The 17,239-nt window shown below is 37.6% G+C and overlaps 1 protein-coding gene and 1 long non-coding RNA gene across 2 annotated transcripts; one reads left to right on the top strand and one right to left on the bottom strand.

The window, feature by feature from the left end:
* The first annotated feature begins 308 nt into the window (after positions 1-308).
* On the top strand, positions 309-1,438 carry LOC110808285 (uncharacterized). The gene is made up of 2 exons (XM_022033729.2): positions 309-797; positions 899-1,438. Exons 1-2 carry the CDS (start codon positions 675-677, stop codon positions 1,136-1,138), a joined length of 363 nt encoding a protein of 120 aa, XP_021889421.1. The 5' UTR covers positions 309-674; the 3' UTR covers positions 1,139-1,438.
* Positions 1,439-11,625: 10,187 nt separating this feature from the next.
* LOC148266739 (uncharacterized) lies at positions 11,626-13,253 on the bottom strand. The gene is made up of 2 exons (XR_015817851.1): positions 12,509-13,253; positions 11,626-12,428 (listed from the first exon to the last, which is right to left on the bottom strand). It is a non-coding gene; the product is annotated as an uncharacterized LOC148266739 (long non-coding RNA).
* Positions 13,254-17,239: the final 3,986 nt, after the last annotated feature.

Genomic DNA, 17,239 nt, shown 5'->3' with positions numbered 1-17,239 from the left:
ATATGATTTACTTTGTGTGGTTATAAAGTAATAATAGGTAGCTTTCTTCAGCCATAAATGAGAGCAAAATCTGGTCTCATGTTTTATATACCAACATGTTACAGTGAGTGGCACATGACCTTTCAAACTCATTTAAAGACTTTTCTGAACTTTAACATTATGAGTATTGGACCCCACCAGACACAAGGTATCCAACAAGGATAGATCTTCTGGCAGGCAGCACAGCTAGCTAACTATGATCAACTAAACTTTAGTATAGTATATGACCCAGATAAGGATCTGTATTGGATGTGTTCTTGGTCCCTTTTAGGTCTGTAAAGAGATAGATATGTAGATGGATATATGTATTTGAGAGATGTCTTTAAGGCCTTACTCATTTACAGCCAAGCAAGGTGGAGATTGCGTCTATCTTGAATTAGATATATCTGGGTGTGGGCTGCTGCTCATTTTCTGGATAATATCATAACACAACTGCCATTGTAATTAGACCCCACCATCTCACATGCACACTCCCTATTTACTTTTTATGTAACTTTTCCCTTTTCCCATTCTCTATATTTATATAACCCACTTCGCTGCTCAGTACTAAAAACCTTTTAACATCTATGAATCTCCCATAAACACATCCAGGAAGAAGAAGAAGAAGAAGAAGAAGAAAAAGATTGCAGCTACATATGGAAGTGGCCATGGAAGTAGAAGATGATTTGTTTTTTGCAGATTTAAGCAGGCGGATCTCTCTTCTAATCATGGATGATGATGAGGACCCAGTTGCAGGATGTCCCCCAGTTTCTTTCCAGGTTTTTCATTTTTTCCCTTGACAAAAAACAAAACAACATACTGTAATCTTAGTGTATGTGTATATATGTACAAGGGCTTTACTGTTTTAAACTTATTTCAGGCTTTCTCCAGACTAAATCATCCAACACCACCATCTCCAATATTTCTGTACCAGCAAAGTTGCAGAAGAGAGAGTAGGGGAACAGGAGTTTTTATTCCCAGATCATCCCAACCAAGAAGAAAACACAGACAAGGAAGATTCAATGCCTCCAGTACCAAGTCCCAGAGGCCACAGGAGAACACAAGAATAGTTTCCCAGCCGCCAAGAAGTAACAATTACTTTGATCCCAAGAAGGGTTAATTAATTAGAACCCATCTTCTTCATATCATCCAACAGCTACTGCTGATCCCTTTGTCTCCCAAAAGAAATAGGAAAATGACATACATATGTATGTATGTATGTATATGTACATCAATCAAGAATAACCTGTTCTGCTCCTTAGTGGGTTCTTGTAGGAGGTTCGCAGAATGGTCTATCCCTCCTCAAAATTATGGAACCATATCTGTATGGTTGTTGGTGGGCATGATATAGGATAAAGCTTTAAGCTTGTGCTATTCATTCAATATTGTGGTTTAATTATTATTATTATTATTTTCATTATTTAAGTTCACTCATTTCTGATTAGCTGTTACCTTTGGCATCCCCTTTACAAATTTCATTCTTAACAAAGATCTGAAATTATGTTGATGAAATCATCAACGTCAACCTTTTAGAAATTTAGTAATGAAAAACTAAACCAGTAATTTAGTTGTTGTAAATTCTTGAATTCTGATTAAAAAGAGATTTATTAGGACCATAGTGCTGTCATGGACTGAAGTGATGAGTTCTCCCAAGAAACAAATAAAATGTTTTCATTTTTCAAGAATTATGCCTAATTAACAAAGGTATTGAGTGAAGCCCAGATAATAGTATACTTAATTTTCCTTCTTTAAAGAAATAAATCTTCTAAAAAAAGGAAGATATTTATGTTGTCATTATAGTTTAAATGATGTTTGATTGTTAAGTCACTGAACTTATTAGCTTTAGCAATCATTATTTTGGTGGAATCGTCCTGCTGATGAGAATCTTTCCTCGGGATTCATTTTTTTTCTTCTTCTTCTTCTTCTTCTTCCCTACATAAAGAGTTTTGATGGATTTAGGGAATCATAGAATAGAAAGGGACATTCTTAATGTTCTTCACTCAAATTGTGACTTTAGTTTTAAATGGTCTACGCATACCATACGATATTATTTCGTTATATTGCTAATTAATTTGATTAATTGGGTAATCTACTGCTAATTATATGGTCAAATGGCATCAGTCAATACATTAGGCTATATTTTGAGTGACCAAACAAACAAAAGATATATTTTATTAATAAAAAATAATTAAATTTAACATAATTTTATTAAAGAATTTAATTAAAAAAATACGTCAAATTAAAATATAAAAAATAACTAGTTAAATTTTTTTAAATAATTATCTTGAATTTGAGATAAAATAATTAATTATTTTAAATGATCAACAATATATAGAATATATAAGTGGGCATTAGTTTAAGTCAAAAATACCAAGTGAAAATGTTGTTAATTGATTAGCCACAATAACCCCAATTTGAACCTAAATATAGAGAATAATTAAATATTTCAGTAAACTACATACGTATTTTGATAATTTGACCATGAGATAACTACATACGTATTTTTATCATAATTATGAATAATTAACTAAAATTAATCATACCTGCACATTAGATATCTATTAAAATCAAATCGCATTTACGTCTTAATATTTATTTAAAATATTTTATAGTAAGTTAATTAATATATTAATATTAGTTTTGAACTAATATTCAATATTTTAATTAAACTTAAATATTAGATTTAAAAAATTTATCTTTAATGAAATTATATTCATTATAAAATATATTATAAAGAAAGAAAATCGCAATCAGATATCAAAAAGATATTACACTTTAGTTTAAAGTTATATGCTTGGGATTAGTTTTGGAACGATTTGGAAAAGGTTCCAAAACCCATTGGAGCTTCATGTTTCTTCTAAATTTTTGTTCTTATCTTAGTTTAATTAAAATTTCTTTGAGTATAGATTCTGAATTGTTAAACACTTATTATAAATTATTTACCGAAAAAATTTAAAAAAAAAAAAAATCTATCTACGCAAATCTTCCACTAACCCTTGAGATCAAAGAAAAAAAAAATTTAGAGAAAATGTTTTCCCTGAAATTTTGCTGGAAGCTAGTTTTAGCCAAGTATACACAAGTTATGTTTCTTGGATCTAAACTTGATTTTTTAGATCTGTGGTAATAAATGATCTTAAAAGTGCATTATCACATATCTATGCTAATACATGACTCCAAAAATGCATTATCACATTAGTTTGGTATGTTTAGGTTTGATAAAATTAAATCAAATGTGATTAAGTGCTAATCTATTTAATGAAAAACTAATTAAATAAGAACTTTAAATTTTATTATGTATGTCCCATCGAATATGTCAAACCCATATTTCATTCACCTTACAGCGATTATTATATTTCATTTACTTGCGTTGAATTTTTATTTCAACTACTGTGATCTTGCATGGTTGTTGTTTCATTTTATTTTGACTCCACTTTATATATATATATATATATATATATTATAGAACTATTGTAATATTGGTGATATTGAGTCACTCGTAAAAACTTAAAAAGGAATCATGATTTAACTTTTTAAGGTGAAATTAGCACCAGAAATTATTGATCACATAAAAAGATAACGAATTCAAAAAAAATATAACAAAATAGAAAACAAATAATGTAATAACTGGAAAAAGAGAAAGAAAAAAAAAAAAGAGGGAGAGGGAAGGGAAAAACGACATCGTTTTGCAGAGGGGAGAAAACGGCGTCGTTTTGGAAAAGGAAAAACGACGTCGTTTTGCAAGGGGGAAAACGACGCCGTTTTGAGGAAAAACTGGGGTGATTTAAGTAGGGGGCAGGGGAAAGAAAAGAGGAGAAGAGAAAAGAAAAGAAAAGAAAAAAAAAAAAGAGGGAAAAAAGAGAGCAGAGGAAGAAGGGGAGCGGGAGAGAGAGAGAAGAGGAAGGAAGGTTCCAGAAGGAGGGAGAAAGGAAGCGGAGCGGAGAGAAGAGGAGATCGCAGACGGTGATAGCACATTTGGCCGAAAGAGGAAAAAATGGAAATGGGAGGTATGGTACCAAAATCTAAATGTGTGTGTTGATTTGATTGTGAAATGGTTGGATTGTGTGGCATGCGTGGCCACGGCTTACGTATGTAGCGGTAAACGGAAGAGGCTGGGTGAGGATGTGTAGTGAGGCGGGTGGAAGGAAGCGGACCGAGTGAGGATCGCGGGAGGAGAGAGAGAGAAGGTGACAGTACAGGCAGAGGTCAGGAGAGAGATAGGAGTGCGGAGTGAGTAGAGGTCGGGAGAGAGAAAAGAGGTGCGCGAACGAAGGAAGTGACCGCGTGAGGATCGCGGGAGGAGAGAGAGAGAAGGTGACGGTACGGGCGGGAAAACGGTGTGGGAGAGAGCGGACTGTGTGAGCAACGCGGAAGGAGATAGGGAGATGTTGTGGTGTGAGGACATAGTCTGAGAGAGAGATAGGTAGAGGCAGTGGGGAAACGCTGGGGAAGGGTAGAATCCGCGGGGTGAGTGAGGTGAGAAGGATGGTGTGGCGGGAGGTTGTAGCCCGAGAGAGAGTTAGGGAGAGGCAGGGAGTGAATGTTGGAGAAGGGAAGGATCCATCGGGTGAGTGAGATGCTTGGGGGAATGGAGTGGGGTAGCTGGAGCCTTGGGGGAAGAAGGACTGGGTGAGTGGGGGCAATTAGGACATGTCGCAGGCAGCGAGCGGAGAGAGAGACAGTGGACGAGAAGGAGTGGTGTATGTGTGTGTGGCCGATGGGGGTCGATAGGTAGACAATGGTTGCCGAGGTTGGTGACGCAAGTGAATGAAAATGGTGTGCGTGCGTGGCCTGGTATAGGTCGAGAGATGGTTAGTGGTCACCGATATCGGTGACGAGAGGGAATGATCAGAGTGTGTGTGAGTGGCCTGGTATAGGTCGAGAGATGGCTAACGGTCACCGATGTTGGTGACGAAAATCAAATGAATGAAAAAGGTGTGCGTGCGTGGCCTGGTATAGGTTGAGAGATGGTTAGTGGTCGTCGATATCGGTGACGAGAGGGAATGATCAGAGTGTGTGTGAGTGGTCTGGTATAGGTCGAGAGATGGCTGACGGTCGCCGATGTTGGTGACGAAAATCAAATGAATGAAAAAGGTGTGCGTGCGTGGCCTGGTAGAGGTCGAGAGATGGTTAGTGGTCGCCGATATCGGTGACGAGAGGGAATGATCAGAGTGTGTGTGTGTGGCCTAGTATAGGTCGAGAGATAGCTAACGGTCGCCGATGTTGTGGCGCAAGTGAGTGAAAATCGGGTGTGTGTGAGTGGCCTGGTATAGGTCGTGAGATGGCTAACGGTCGCCGATGGTGGTGACGGAGAGAAGGATTAGAGTGTGTGTGTGTGGCCTGATAGGGGGTCGATAGGTGAATGATGGTCACCGCTGTTGGTGACGAAAATGATTGAAACTCGTGTGCGTGCGTGGCCCACTAAGGGTCGATAGGTGTTAATGGTTGCCAATCTTGGCGGTGAATGGTACCACTGGCACGCCTGGAGTGCCGTCAGGGAACGAACACCTAGGGTAGGTAGAGTTGTAGGTGCAGGAGGGAAAATTGGAGTTCAGTAGTGAACTATTGGTAGAGGCATAGAGTTTTATATTGTTGCATCTCACGCATGTATTTTGAGTTTTACCGTACTGAGTTAAATGAGCTCACTCTTTCCTTTTTACAGATGATGTAGGGACGGAGTCTGGATCAAAGTTGTTGGATTCCGAACCTAGTGTGTAGAGTACAGGATGAAGAGTTTCGTTTTGTTTTGACTGAATGGAATATATAGAATTGATGGTAGCATAGATATTGAGTGTGGTTGTATTGTGTGCGATTTTTTGTCCATGATTGTAGGATTATCTTGATAATTGGATAATGGATTATGCTAGTGTTTTCTTTTTATAGATGATGTAGGGACGGAGTCTGGATCGAAGTTGTTGGATTCCGAACCTAGTGTGTAGAGTACAGGATGAAGAGTGTCGTTTTGTTTTGACTGAATGGAATATATAGAATTGATGGTAGCATAGATATTGAGTATGGTTGTATTGTGTGCGATATCTTGTCCATGATTGTAGGATTATCTTGATAATTGGATAATGGATTATGTTAGTGTTTCCTTGTGCATGACCGTTTTGTTATGGAATTGGTTGCTTGTTAAGTACGTACAATATAAAAAAAAAAAATGGGGCGTTACAAATGATACATGGGCTTGTGGTACGGAACTTTTAAAAATTAATTGGAAATTGTTTTAAGTTTGAATTTAAAATTTTAATTTTAACCATGAGTAAACTAGAATACAAAGCATAAAGCTTAAATACAATAAAAAGAAATAGCTATTCAATGCAATATGTAAAACAATAAATTAACAGGAAAAAAAAAATCCAAATAAATAATTATTATATACAATATGTAAAACAAGAAACTAACCAAAAATTGAACTCATGACCTATATAAATAAACTGTGTATCTAAGTAACTTGTACTATTTTTCTAAGTTAACTTAGAAAAATTCCTAAGAATTTTTCCCTCTCTAATTATATCTTGTTAGGCATATCTTTAGGTAACCCACCCTTTGAGCATCAATTTGATCCGCTTAAATAACTAAATTGTTTTAAAAGAATAAATAAGAAAGTAAACAACATAATAACATATTTTAGTAAAAAAATGAGAATGCAATAATGATAGTCACATTAGAAACGATCAAGACGTAACAAATTACATATTACTGGAGACAAGTTGAAACAAAAAAAAAAAAATGTTGAGACAACAACTGTGATGCTGGAAACAAAACAAACAAATAATTAGAAATAGAAATTATCTGGAAAGAGATCAAAGCTGATGAAATTATAAAACCATGAGAAAATTACAAGAGATTAAATAAGAAAAGAAGGAATACAAAATTACGTCCGCTGCCCAAATATACCTCCTAGTCCGAGGGGGTACACATGAACTTGAGGGAATAAGAGGAGCAGAAGAAGTTTCTGGAGATTTTGTTAAATTTTTTTATGGATTTATTGTTAGTTTTATTTTTATTAATTTTAATTAAAATATTTAAAAATATAAATAATTTATTTTCAACTTATTGGATCACAACGTCGTCACAATTTTTTTTTTTTTATATTTTTCGTCTGTCGAGTTAGTCCACACCAACATATAGCAAACTAATTCCTACTCTTATTTATTTTCATGCAGGAATATTATAATTTTTTGACCATGAATCTCTTTGTACACAGTGCATATTTTCTATAAAGGAAAACATAGATGCATCATGCTTCATTTTTCTTTTATTACATATCATGTTTTATTGATATTGGCCGGCACAAATGCATTCCTTAGCATGAGGTAAATATTGAGTGTTTAAGATAAGCATTGATAAAAAAAAAAAAAAAAATTAGCCATTCTTAAAAGTATATGCCATGAGATCTATTTCTCATACCTTCGTGACTTGTTTTATTTCAGCCCTAAGTGTATTTTCTCGCAGGAGCCGGTACAAGTTCGGCTGAATTTGGCCAAAAATGGCCGAAAACAGCTAACCCAATGCATATCGCCCCCACCATGTCGAAATTTTGAAATTGGCCGAGTAGGTCCTGGGTCTGATTTTTGCATTTATTTAGGACACTTGTAGGTACCGTAAGCGCGTTTCAGTTCCCGAAAAAAAATTCAGGGAACCCAGGGACCGCTCGTAGGCGCAGTAACCATCTAGTTTTCAGCGTCGAATCAAGTAAGGACCTCTCACCCTATTTTCTATCATAGATGTGAAATTTGAATAAATAATAATACGTTCTTTTATACAAATTAAATAAATATGCATAATTAATTACGGATTGCTAATGGAGCTTGAAATCATACATTGTTCTCTGTTGATTCCTGTGATTTATTTTACAATTTTAAGGCATAATGGTGTCTGGTTTAGAGTTTTAAATGCATGTAATACTGTATTACTTGACCACTGCGTAATTTTGGGATTTAAGATATGATTGTATTACCGAGTACATGCTCATTGTTTATGTGATTGTGTTTAATTTAGTAACGGAGATTAATGATAAACAAGAAAGGGATGTGATCTAATAAACGGATAAGATAACAGTCTCACTAGATATCCTGCGAGATGGGTGGACGGACTGGGTTCATAGGGAACCCTACCGTGAATGTTGTCTCATACCGGACGGGGTATAGAGACTTGGTCATTTGGCACTCATACCAAATGGGGTATGAGGACGGCTCGCTTCACTCTCATACTGGATGGGGTATCGAGGTTTAGTGTCTTGGCGCTCATACCGGACGGGGTATGGGGACGGTCCTAGAATTAAGATTGTTAATGAAAAGGGTTCACGTGTAGCGCGGACACCCTTATGGATCCCCATGAATACTAGTAGCTTGATAAAAAAGGGCAATTGTTATTTTGATGATTTGAATATAAAAGTATAATATGTGCTATGTTGCAGATTGTTTATGAAATCATGATATTTATAATATTATTGTTTCCATAGGTTGTTTTTATAAATCTCACTACGGTGAGTGGACAGTAAATGGTCTTATTATTGATAAACGAATTTGTTTAAAATTTGTGCTCCATTGGTTGTTTTTAGTTTTCTACCAGCCTTTACTTCTGTGACGGCGATATATTGTGATGTCCTTACTGGGCTAGTGTACCTCACTCCTTATTTAACCATTTCAGATCAGGATGACTCGGTTCCCGAGTCCGATCCGCAAGAAGGCTACGAGTAGACCCTAGATACTTTATAGTTTCCTTTATTTTTTCCATTTTTCGTATTTCTTTCAGAAAATTTGTTACGTGGTGTTTGTTAGTACTTTTGATTTATCGTGTAAGGGACATTAACCTTAACTTTTATTTCGCTTCCGCACTTAAATTATTATATGCATTTCTTTTTAAATTTATGGGGTCGTTACAATACCTTCATAACTTGTTTTATTTCTTTTTTTTTAAAATTTATTATTTTTTATTAGATCAGAGTTTATCTTTGGTGATTCATCTTAACTGAAATGATTAGGAACAACTTATTTTATTTTTTTAACATATTTTCGTGAATATGTTACGGTCCCAGTTAGAACCAAGAGGAATTGAAGAGTAAGTTTCTATTTTTGGCTATAAGAACCTATGATTTCTACAAATTGATACATGTTTTATTCACGAATTGTGAAGGCTTTAAATAGAAAATTTTACAGCAATTGTTCCTACTATTCAGGAAGCTCAACGACTAGTGGCATGAAAATAGCTATTTTAAAGATAAAATAATTCAAAAGAAAGGATAACAAGAAGATAAAATGGTCCTAGTCTTCCAAGAGTGCAGCAAACTTTTATTTCCCACCTTTTCTATGCTGCCAACTTAGAGATACTTGGGGTTTTTAGTTGGGATTCAGGCTTATCTTCTTGCTGTAACATTGCCCCTCTCTTTTGCGAGAATCTTGTTCTTAAGGTTTAAGTTAGCAAACTTTGCACGGATTTCTTGTTTATTTTCCCAGGTAGCTTCCTTCATTGGCAGGTGTTTCCACTTGATAAGACTTTCTTCCACTATTTTAAACCCTCGTTTGATCCATCTCGTTTATAAAATGGCTTCTGGTTACAGTAACAGATCCCCGTCTTCAGTAGTGTCAGGGAGGTCTTCGATTGTTGATACCTCGGTCCCCACCTTCTTCTTTAACATAGATACGTGAAACACAGGATGTATACAGGAGCGTTCTAGTAGTTATAATTTGTACGCCATTGGACCGATACATTTGAGGATTTGGTATGGCCCGTAGAAGCCGCATGTGAGCTTTTGGAAGGCTCTCTTAAAAGTGGTCTGCTATCTATATGATTATACTTTTAGAAAAACCCAATCTCTTTCTTGAAATTCAGCATTGCGCCATTTAGCATTGATGGTTTGGTGCATGTGGCGGTTGGCTGTTTGTAAATTATTTTTGAGTTATTGAAGAAGGATATCCTTATAACATAGTTGTTGATCCACCTCGTTGACAAGAGTGGTGTCATCCTGATAACACGGGATGGGCGGTGGTGGCCTGCCATAGAGAGCTTGAAAGAGTGACATCTTGATTGCAGCATAATAAGTGGTATTATACCATAATTTTGCCCAAGGAAGAAAAAAGCTCCATTTGCAGGGCTATTGGTGGCCTAAGCACAGGAGGTATTGCTCAAGACTGCGGTTAACAATTTTCGGTTGGCCATCGGTTTGCAGATGATAGGAGGAGCTCATTTGGAGTTGAGTACCTGACATCTTAAAAAATTCTTGCCAAAAATGGCTGGTAAAAATTAGATCTCGATCACTAATTATGGATATAGGCATTCTATGTAATTTGACTATATTTTCCACAAATATTTCTGCTACTGTCTTGGCAATATAGGGGATGTACAAGGGTGATGAAGTGGGCTGATTTGCTGAGCCGATTGACCATAACAAAAATGGTATTTTTCCCATTGGAGGATGGTAAGCCTTTGATGAAATCCATTGATATGTCGTTCTAGACTTGGCATGGGATGGGCAATGGCTATAGGAGGCCAGTTGGGGAGAGTGTATCAACTTTGACTCGTTGACAAATGTCACAGACAGCCACGTATTCTTTAACTTCTCGATACATGGCTAGCCAATAAAATTATTATGTTAATCGCTTATAAGTTCGGTGGATACCAGAATGGCTACCGGCAAGGGAATAATGGAAGTCTTGTAGTAGTTGTTAGATAATATCAGACTTGGGAGACACACAAATGTGATGCTTAAAATAAATCAAGCCATTCCTCCATGAAAAGGAACTTCCAGTCTACTTGGCAGCTTGTTTGTGTAAGGATCTCATATATGGATGATGGACGACATCTTCTTTAATAGTGTCCCACAGGTTATTTTTTGGGAGGGAGATAACATGCAAGGTTGGGTCGTCCCCTCGAGAAGATAATGTATTGGCTATGGAATTTTCCTTTCTTGGTTTATACACAATCTCATATTCATAACCAAATAACTTAGAAAGCCACTTCTACTATTCAAGAGTTGTGATACGTTGATTTAATAAGTGTTTCAAGCTTTTCTGATCGATGTGCACAAAGAACTTTCGACCCATTAAATACGGACTCTAGAGTTTGACTGCCATGACAATGGCGAACATTTCCTTGGCATAAGTGGACCATGCTTGTTTGGCAACCCCAAGTGCCCGACTCATGTATGCAATGGAATGCCCGTGTTGAGTGAGAACGACCCCTATACCATCGCCGGAAGCATCTGTCTCTACGACAAAAAGGTTCTTCAAAATTAGGTAGTGCTAAAGTGGGCATTGTTGTCAAGGCTTGCTTAACATTTCTGGATGTTTCTTCTACTTCTTCGGACCAACCAAAATGCCCTTTTTTTAGTAAATTTATGAGGGGTCTAACAAGAATGTCATAGTCTCGAACAAACTTTCGATAATAATATGTCAGACCCAAAAATCCCCTTAATTCTGTGAGGTTGTTGGGTCAGGCTCAATCGATCATCATCTGTATCTTATTCTGGTCCACTTTAACTCTATCGGGTGTAACTATGTGGCCCAAATACTCAAGTTCATGTTGCCCAAAAGCACACTTTTTGAACTTAATAAAGAAGCGATGTCGCTGAAGGATCTCAAAAACCTGCCTCACATGATCAACATGTAGATCCCAATTGTGACTATATGAGAATGTTATAAAAAAACCAGAATAAACTTACAGAGATACTGTAGAAAAATGTTGTTCATAACTGCTTGGAAAGTGGAGGGAGTATTACAGAGGCCAAATGGCATGATAAAATACTCGTAGTGGACATTATGTGTGCGGAATGCCATTTTATGAACATCTGGAGGGTGTATCCGTACCTGGTGGTATCCGGCAATGAGATCAAGCTTCGTGAAGAAAGTGGCATTGTGGAGTTCGTCCAACATATCATCAACTATCAGTATGGGAAATCGATCCTTGATGGTGACTGAATTAAGAGTCTGATAATCTGTGCAAAACCTCTAGGTTCCATCTTTATTTCTACTAATTATACGAGTGAGGAAAAGGGGTAGTGCTGGTCTTGATCAATCCTGAATCCAACATTTCATGAATTCATTTTTTAATTTTTATTTTTTAAAAGTAGGCGTACCCGTATGGCCAAACATTGATCAGCTCGACTCCTTCCTCTAAGTTGATGTGGTGGTCAATCTCACAGGTAGGTAGCAGCTGATTGGGTTGCTGGAACAGATCCTGAAATTAGACCAAAAGGACCTGCATCTCTGGATGAATGTTGGTTGCGGGTGTTCCGGATTTTTCCAATACACATACTGCAAGCAAGGAGGATTTTCGATGATTTCTCTGAGTACTTCCTCTATTGAGGCGATCTGAATACGTAAGGTATCAATGTCGCACAATTGCCGCAGCTAGCCACCCCATTGGAACTCCATAGTCATCCGTCCCCAATCACAAACCACAGCTCCTAACTATTCCAACCAGTGCACTCTAAAGATCAAATCCAGACCTGTTAATGGCAAAACATAGAGTGTAAATTGGAAGAGAATACCTTAGAGGTGAACCGAAACTCCTTCAAACCATCTTTGGTATTTCGTCGGGCTGTCATTTATAACTTTGACACATAAGGATTGGGTAGGGATCACCGGTAGCTTCAGCATGCTTGCAAACCACTCACTGATAAAATTACGAGTTGAGCCACTATCCACGAGGACTATGATGCAGTGGTTGCAGATGGTTGCGTTGATGCGTATGGTTTTAGTTGTCGACCATCCAATGAGTGCGTGAAGGGAAATTTTTGGTTCCTCCATCTCTTCTCCTTTTTCGGCCCCATTTAATAGTAGAACTTGAGCCCAGCGGCATCGGTGGCCTGCGGTGAATGTTTCATCGTAGTTGAAGTAGAGTCCCTACATCTGCCACAACTACATTTCCTCTTACGAGAGGCACTTTGGTTGAGAGTCCGCAGCTAGGGTTGGGGGTGGGGCGATTGGATAGCGTCTGGCCCGAATGAACCTCTTCTGACTGCCCAATTGCTCCTCCCTCATGCGGGTTAGGCTCGCAGCCTCTTTGAGTGTCTTGGGCCGGAACATCCTTATGCCTTCCGCGATCTCAAGCTTAAGCTCGCCAATAAATGTGCCCACCAAGGCCTTTTGGGTCCAACCCCAAACCTTGTTCCCTAATCTTTCAAACTCCTTCTGATATTCTCTTAAGGGCTCTATTTGCTTCACTCTGGACAAAGCCTCATCGAAGTCTTCACAATTAGTGGGCCCAAAATGAGCCCATATTTCTTCTTCAAAACCTATCCATGTCACCATCCTCTTCTCCTTTATGTAAGCCCGACGAAGCCATTGCCACCACTGCTTGGCTTCGCCCTCTAGGTGGAAGGAAGCGAGTTGCACCTTTTATTCATCGGGAATGCCTTGATAGTCGAAGAATTGTTCGACGCGGCTGAGCCATTCGGTCATATCATCACTTAAAAAGATAGAGAATTCTAACTTCGCAAATTTAAAGAAGAAAGGTTGGCGGCCCCTGTCATTCCTTTTAGTTCCCTCATCGTGGGTGGGTCGCAGTATGCCGATTCGACTCGGAGTGTTATTGTTTAACCCCTCGCAGTTCGTTAATAGAGTATCTGTTAACCGTTTAAGGGTATCCTCTATTTGATGAAGTTTGTTGGCGAACCCTCGCTCCATTCAACTGAAGCTGTCTTGGAGTCCTCCTACACTAGCTTCTAAGTTTATAACCCTTTCATGATTAGACATGGCTCCGATACCAAATGTTACAATCCTAGCTAGAACCAAAAAGAATTGAAGAGTAAGTTTATCTTTTTGGCTAGAAGGACCTATGATTTCTGCAAATGGATACCTGTTTTATTCATGAACTGTGAAGGCTTTAAACAGAAAATTTTACAGCAGTTGTTCCTGCTATTCAGAAAGCTCAACGACCAGTGGCATGAAAATAGTTATTCTAAAGATAAAATATTTCAAAAGAAAGAATAACAAAAAGATCAAATGGTCTTAGTCTTCTGGGACTGCAGCATACTTTTATTTCCCACCTTTTCCATGTTGCCAACTTAGAGATACTTGGGGTTTTTAGTTGGGATTCGGGTTGATCTTCTTGTTGTGACAGAATATCTCAACATTGCTAGTCTGATAGTCATGTAAGTTCTATATTATTAAAGTTAATTTATATTAATATGTAAGGTCCTGATCTAATAGTGTCTATTGAAAAATGTATGTATTTTTTTTTTATTTATTGATGATTTTTTTATAATTAGGTCTTCACAATAAAAGTATAAAAAAATTACCTAAAATTTGTAGCATCTAACATAAACTATATATTGATTTTTCTGGTTTGGACTTTTTAATGAGTGATTTATGATTCTTTAAAAGATTACATGTTAAAGTTGAAAATCTACTTTTATAATTTAATTAACAATTAGGTTCTTAATGCAACCAATTATCACATATAGAGATTGTGATTTCAAAAGGCAAAATAATCAAAATCTAAATACACCATTAGCTTCAACCTAAATAATAACAATAATAATAATAACAATAATTTTGGGGGGTAAAATAGAAATTATATATATATACTAAAATACTTTCAAAGTCCCTATATAATGTGAACTTTTTTAAATAAACTTATGCCTTAAGTTTGTATCCAACTAAACTTGTTGTTTCAAATTTTTCTAAATCGATTATCCCCTATTATTGGAGTTAAACAATTTTTTTTTCATGCTTAGTGAATACCGATATAGTCACACAACATAATTTTTTTACTTACTAGATAAATGTATAGGTGCCACATATATGTAAGGTGGCATAAACATATAAAATGTGTTTAAAAAAATTAAAAAATAATAATTAAATATTACAAAATGTTAAATTTCTATTTTTGTTCTTTTTCCTAGTCCCTTTTTCTCTCTCTCTCTCTCTATATATATATAAATTTATATATGAAACCTAAAATATATTGCCGCTCATATCCTTAGTTCTTAGCATCTTCGTACAAACTGAAGATGAAAGAAAAAATTATCACTTTATAGGACCTCAAACCTATAGTCTCAACTCCTAGGCCAGAAGTTGTGGACCCAATAATAAATCATAACCATAACTATTATGATAAGTGCAAATATCCCTTAAGAAAAGATGAAATGACCCCGAAAATATCCAAAGAAAATAAATTATAAATTAAGTGCGGAAGTGTAATAAATATTTAAGGTTTACATTCCCTACACAATAACTTAAAAAACCAAACGGGCTACGAAATTCAGTCTAAAAAAAAATACAAGAAATAAAGAAATAAACGAAAAATAAAGAAAACTAGAATCTACTCGCAATCCTTTTGCGGTTCGGGCTTTAGAACTTGGTCTTCTTGATCTGAGATGGTTAAATAAGGAATGAACTATACGAGCCCAGTAAGGACATCACACTATATCACCAACATAGAAATAAAAGTTGGTAAAAAATTAAAAATCACTAATGGAGCACTAAATTTACCAAACTCATTTATCAATCATAAAACCATTTACCGTCCACTTACTGTAGTGAAATTTATAAAAACAACCTATACAGACAATAATATTATACAAATCATGATTTCACGTATAATCAGTAACATAGCACATATTATAATTCTATATCCATCATCAATAAATCAAACAATAACTATCACTTTTTTTACTAGTCTGCTGGTATCCATGGGATTCATAAGGATGTTCTCGCTACACGTGAACCCTTTCCTTTAACATTCTCTATTACGAGTCGTCCCCATACCCCCTTCGGTATGAGTGCTAAATCATAAAACCTTAATATCCCGTCAGGTACGAGGGTGAAGCGAGCCTTCTCCATACCTCATCTAGTATGTGCGCCAAGTTATCAAGTCTCGATATGTAATAACTGGAAAAAAAAGAAAAAAAAAAGAAAAAGAGAAAAAAAGAGGGAAAGGAAAGAATAAAAAAAGAGAAAACAGAGAAGGAAGAGAACGGGGAGGAAAAAGGAAAAAAGAAAAGAGAAAGCAGAGAAGAGAGAGAGCGGGGGAGGGAAAAGAAGGTTCGAGAAAGAGAGAGAGAGAGGAGCCGAAGCGGAGAGGAACGAAAAGGGAGAGAACAGGGAGGAAAAAGAAAAAAAAAAGAGAAAGCAGAGAAGAGAGAGAGCAGGGAGAAAAAAGAAGGTTCGAGAAAGAGAGAGAGAGAGAAGTCGAAGCAGAGAAGAATAAGAATGGAGAGAGAAGAAGAAAGAGGAGGACGACGGTGCAATCAGCGAGAGGAACGAAGATGGAAATAGGAGGTACGGTAATTTTAAGTTTCCTTTAAGTGGATGTGGATTTGAAAACTTGTCGTAGGTGGAGGAGTTGGTATGAGGAGTGTGAGTGGAGGTGTGCGGAGGAGACCGCGGAAGGAGGAAAAAGAAGAAGTGTGGCGTGGAAGAGAGGCCTGTGAGGGAGAGGTGAGGTCGTGTGTGAGCGGGGGCACATGGGGGAAATTAGGCCGCGGGAAGAGAGGAAGGAAGGAGTGCGATGTGTGTGAGTGTGGTCTATGAGGGAGAGGAGATGTGGTGTGTGAGCGGGGGTGGATGGAGGAGGCTGGGTCGCGGGTGAAGAGAAACGAAGGAGTATGGTGTGTGTGAGTGCGATTAGTGAGGGAGAGGAGATGTTGTGCGTGAACGGGGGTATATGGAGGAGGCTAGGCCATTGGAGGAAGGAAGGGAAGGAGTGCGGTGTGTGTGAGTGCAGGCTGTGAGGGAGGGAAGTTGGTGAGTGTGAATGGAAGCGTATGGAGGGGTGGTCGTGGGAAGAGAGAAAGGGAGATGTGTGGTGTGTGAGTGAGGTTCATAAGAGGGAGGGGATGTTGTATGAGCACGAATGGAGGTTTGCGGAGGGGACCATGGGAGGAGAGAGAGGTGATTTCTGGATTTGAGAGTGGAGTATCTAGAGTAGGCTGTGGAGGGGGAGAGAAGAAGAGATTTGGCGAGTGAGGTGGATATGGGTAAGGGAGGCAGTAGTGTGTGTAGATGTAGAAGATTTAGGAAGAGAAAAGGGAGGCCGTAGACTGGGGGAATGAAGTGTCAGAATAGAGGTGTTGGGGTTCTCTGTGTAGGGAGAGGGGATGAGTGGTGTAGCTGTGTGGTGTGAGAGTATAAGCTATATGTAGGTTGGTATAGCTACTGTAAATGTGATAGTTGGTAAGGGAACGTTACAGGTGTGAGTGTGTGAAGTGTTAGTGCGTGTCTTATGCACGGACAGGATGATATTGTGTTGAGTTGGTAGCATTAGGGGACGCCGA

The sequence above is a fragment of the Carica papaya genome, chromosome 3, assembly GCF_054855325.1.
Source record: "Carica papaya isolate Zhongbai chromosome 3, ASM5485532v1, whole genome shotgun sequence".
NCBI lineage: Eukaryota > Viridiplantae > Streptophyta > Magnoliopsida > Brassicales > Caricaceae > Carica > Carica papaya.
This window is presented reverse-complemented; position numbering and strand designations above follow the sequence as displayed.

Coding starts and splice junctions, on each gene's coding strand:
- LOC110808285 (XM_022033729.2), top strand. CDS start 675: ATGGAAGTGGCCATGGAAGTAGAAGATGATTTGTTTTTTGCAGATTTA. Junction 798..898: donor GTCCCCCAGTTTCTTTCCAG/GTTTTTCATTTT, acceptor AACTTATTTCAG/GCTTTCTCCAGACTAAATCA.